Source organism: Anopheles cruzii, unplaced genomic scaffold, assembly GCF_943734635.1.
Source record: "Anopheles cruzii unplaced genomic scaffold, idAnoCruzAS_RS32_06 scaffold01308_ctg1, whole genome shotgun sequence".
In the NCBI taxonomy this organism is placed as follows: Eukaryota; Metazoa; Arthropoda; class Insecta; order Diptera; family Culicidae; genus Anopheles; species Anopheles cruzii.
In genome coordinates this window covers 1-2,670 of record NW_026454893.1, presented here as the reverse complement: position 1 = coordinate 2,670, position 2,670 = coordinate 1, and the positions used below count along the sequence as shown (strand labels likewise).

The following is a 2,670-nucleotide window of genomic DNA, read 5'->3' as shown; positions in this document are numbered from 1 at the left end:
TCGCTGGTGTTCGGATTATGATATTATGATTTGGATAACTGTTGACTCTCTTTGTATGACCCACGTTTTGCTTTGCTTCAGGTCGCTACTCGGACCTGAGCATAGTGGATCTGCACAGTCGCATGCGGGACGATTTCGGACCCATCCTCCGGATGCCCGGCATATTGGGGCGCAACGACATAGTGCTGTCGTTCAATCCGGATGACTACGAGAAGGTGTTCCGTACCGAGGGCGCCTGGCCCATCCGGCGAGGGCTCGACTCGATGGCGTACTATCGGCAGAAGGTGCGGCCGGAAGTGTTTGGCGCGATGGGCGGTTTGGTAACCGAGTAAGTGACCGAGTCGGATGATGGGTGGCGTCGGAGAGTGGAGCTTATCTAACCGGTGAGCGTTCTGAACAGACAGGGCGAAAGCTGGCAGAAGATGCGCACGATCGTGAACCCGGTGATGATGCAGCCCAAAACGATCAAGCTGTACATCGATCAGGTGGACGAGGTGGCGAGAGAGTTTTTGGAGATGTAAGATCCCGTGGCGATTCCAGTGACAGGAAGATGGCTTATGACGCTAGTGTTTTCTCCCTAGTCTGGCGAAATTGCGCGACGCAAAACAGGAGTTGCCAGCTGATTTCGATCAGTGGCTGAACCGGTGGGCATTGGAGACGATGGGTGTGATGGCGTTGGACACGAGGCTCGGTGTGCTGCAAACGGAGCAAACCGAAGAGGCAAAGAAGATTCTGGCGGTAAGTGAAACGCTTTCCACTCTTGATGTGACGTGTTAATAATTCTGTTTCTGTACGTTCAGTTGGTGAGGAACGTCTTCGATTTAAGCTATCTCGTGGACGTTCTGCCTTCGATATGGAAGTACTACAAAACACCGACCTTCAAGAAGCTAATGGACACTTTCGATGAATTTACAGAGTAAGTGTAGGTTAAACACTATCTTCAAGAGCCGCTAAAGGTTATTTCGGTTCGTTCAAGTATCATCATGATCAAGGTTGAGCAGGCAGTGAAACGATTCGAGAAGCACCCGACGTCCGAAGCAAACCAGAGCGTCCTGGAAAAGCTACTGAAGATCGACAAGCAAGTAGGCATTATCATGGCTTTGGATATGCTGATGGTAGGAATTGACACGGTTTGTACACAATCACAACCCGCAACAATCCTGCGCGAGACTCTCAACGATCATTTCCACAGACGTCCTCTGGCTCGATGGGTCTAATGTACTGTCTGGCGAAGAACCCCGATAAGCAGGCAAAACTTCGCGAGGAACTTCGCACGGTGCTGCCGACCAAGGATTCACCGCTGACGGCCGAAAATATGCGCAACTTGCCGTACATGAGGGCGTGCATCAAGGAGGGCTTGCGATTGTATCCACCGGTCGCGGGAACCTTCCGTGCCACGGGACGCAACATTGTCCTGCAAGGCTACCGTATTCCAAAGGATGTAAGTGTTTCTTTGGATCTCTTATATTTCTGCCATTTTTGAATACTTTTCGGGAATATTCTCCAAAAACTAGACGGACGTAGCGATGGGAGCGTTGGTCTTGCAGCACGATGAACGATTCTTCATTCGGGCCAAGGACTACCTACCGGAGCGGTGGCTCAGCGAACGGGAAGCGAGCATCCCGAACGCTAAGGATACGAATCCGTTCATCTTCCTGCCGTTTGGTTTCGGTTCGAGAAGCTGCATCGGGAAGCGGCTGGCCATGATGGAGTTGGAGATCATCACCGCGCGGCTTATTCGCAAGTACGAGGTCCGGTGGAACTACGAAGACTTTAAGATCCGGGCCACGTTGGTCAACATCCCGGCGAACCCGCTGCGCTTCGAGCTGAAGGAGGTGGACGCGTAAGGGGACACTCCCTTTCGACCGTAATTTTAATTTTACGACAAGTGACTGCTTTTTATCTCAACTAAGAAATAAACATTTTACACAGTGACACATTTGGCTATCAGTTTGGGTATTGTTGTGGGAATGGAGATGCTGAGTGATTACACTGAAGCGTGACCTAGCTTCTTTCAACCGTGTCGATAAGCTTTATAAGATAGCCAGATGTCGTCTCCCGATGGTCAAAAAAAAAATCAATGTTCCAGTCCGCTGCAGAGGTCGAATCAATTACTTCGTTTACGGTTGTCTGGTGGTTGGACAAATTCCTGTTTATTTTTGGCTGACACTGTTTACGAACCAAACAATAAACAATCCCCATCGTCGTCGGCCACAAACTAACATTTGTAAAGGATTCACACTTGCAAAGCGGGTCCTCAAATACAGTGTCCGAATTGGTCTTTATCGTGAGTGTGACTTGAGTGTATTTCAAAACAAAGTCAAACACTCGCGTGGCTTAGAACTAACACACTGTCCGCCAGGCACACATCCATCTAACTCATCAGTAATGTGTGAGTCTCGGCAAATTATGATCATTGAACATAATGGGTAGATTGGGGGACTGTCGGCCACCGGCTAGTAGTCGCGCTTGACCGCTAATCTGTGAAAGATCGGGCCAGAGCGTTACGCGCTGTTTCTAAATTTAACTGCACGGCAGTAACTAACGGTTCTTGCAAACAACTTCGCAATGGCACTCCGTTATGTTGCCGGACGTTCGTGTGTAGACACAATCCGGATTGTGTCGAAACAGTGTCCAAAACGGTGCCTCAGTGCGCAACCCGCTAGAGAG

At 49.8% G+C, this 2,670-nt stretch overlaps 1 protein-coding gene across 1 annotated transcript; it reads left to right on the top strand.

The window, feature by feature from the left end:
* Window positions 1-25: 25 nt before the first annotated feature.
* LOC128276473 (cytochrome P450 CYP12A2-like) lies at window positions 26-1,935 on the top strand. Its single transcript, XM_053014931.1, has 8 exons — window positions 26-38; window positions 82-328; window positions 401-517; window positions 582-738; window positions 801-916; window positions 977-1,130; window positions 1,193-1,441; window positions 1,515-1,935. The coding sequence occupies exons 1-8, from the start codon at window positions 26-28 to the stop codon at window positions 1,845-1,847; spliced, it is 1,386 nt and encodes a 461-aa protein (XP_052870891.1). The 3' UTR covers window positions 1,848-1,935.
* Window positions 1,936-2,670: the final 735 nt, after the last annotated feature.

What these genes read in the sequence shown, in the direction of transcription:
- LOC128276473 (XM_053014931.1), top strand. An exon ending in AGGCAAAGAAGATTCTGGCG is followed by an intron (nt 739 to 800) that starts GTAAGTGAAACG and finishes CTGTACGTTCAG; the next exon opens with TTGGTGAGGAACGTCTTCGA. An exon ending in GCTACCGTATTCCAAAGGAT is followed by an intron (nt 1,442 to 1,514) that starts GTAAGTGTTTCT and finishes TCCAAAAACTAG; the next exon opens with ACGGACGTAGCGATGGGAGC.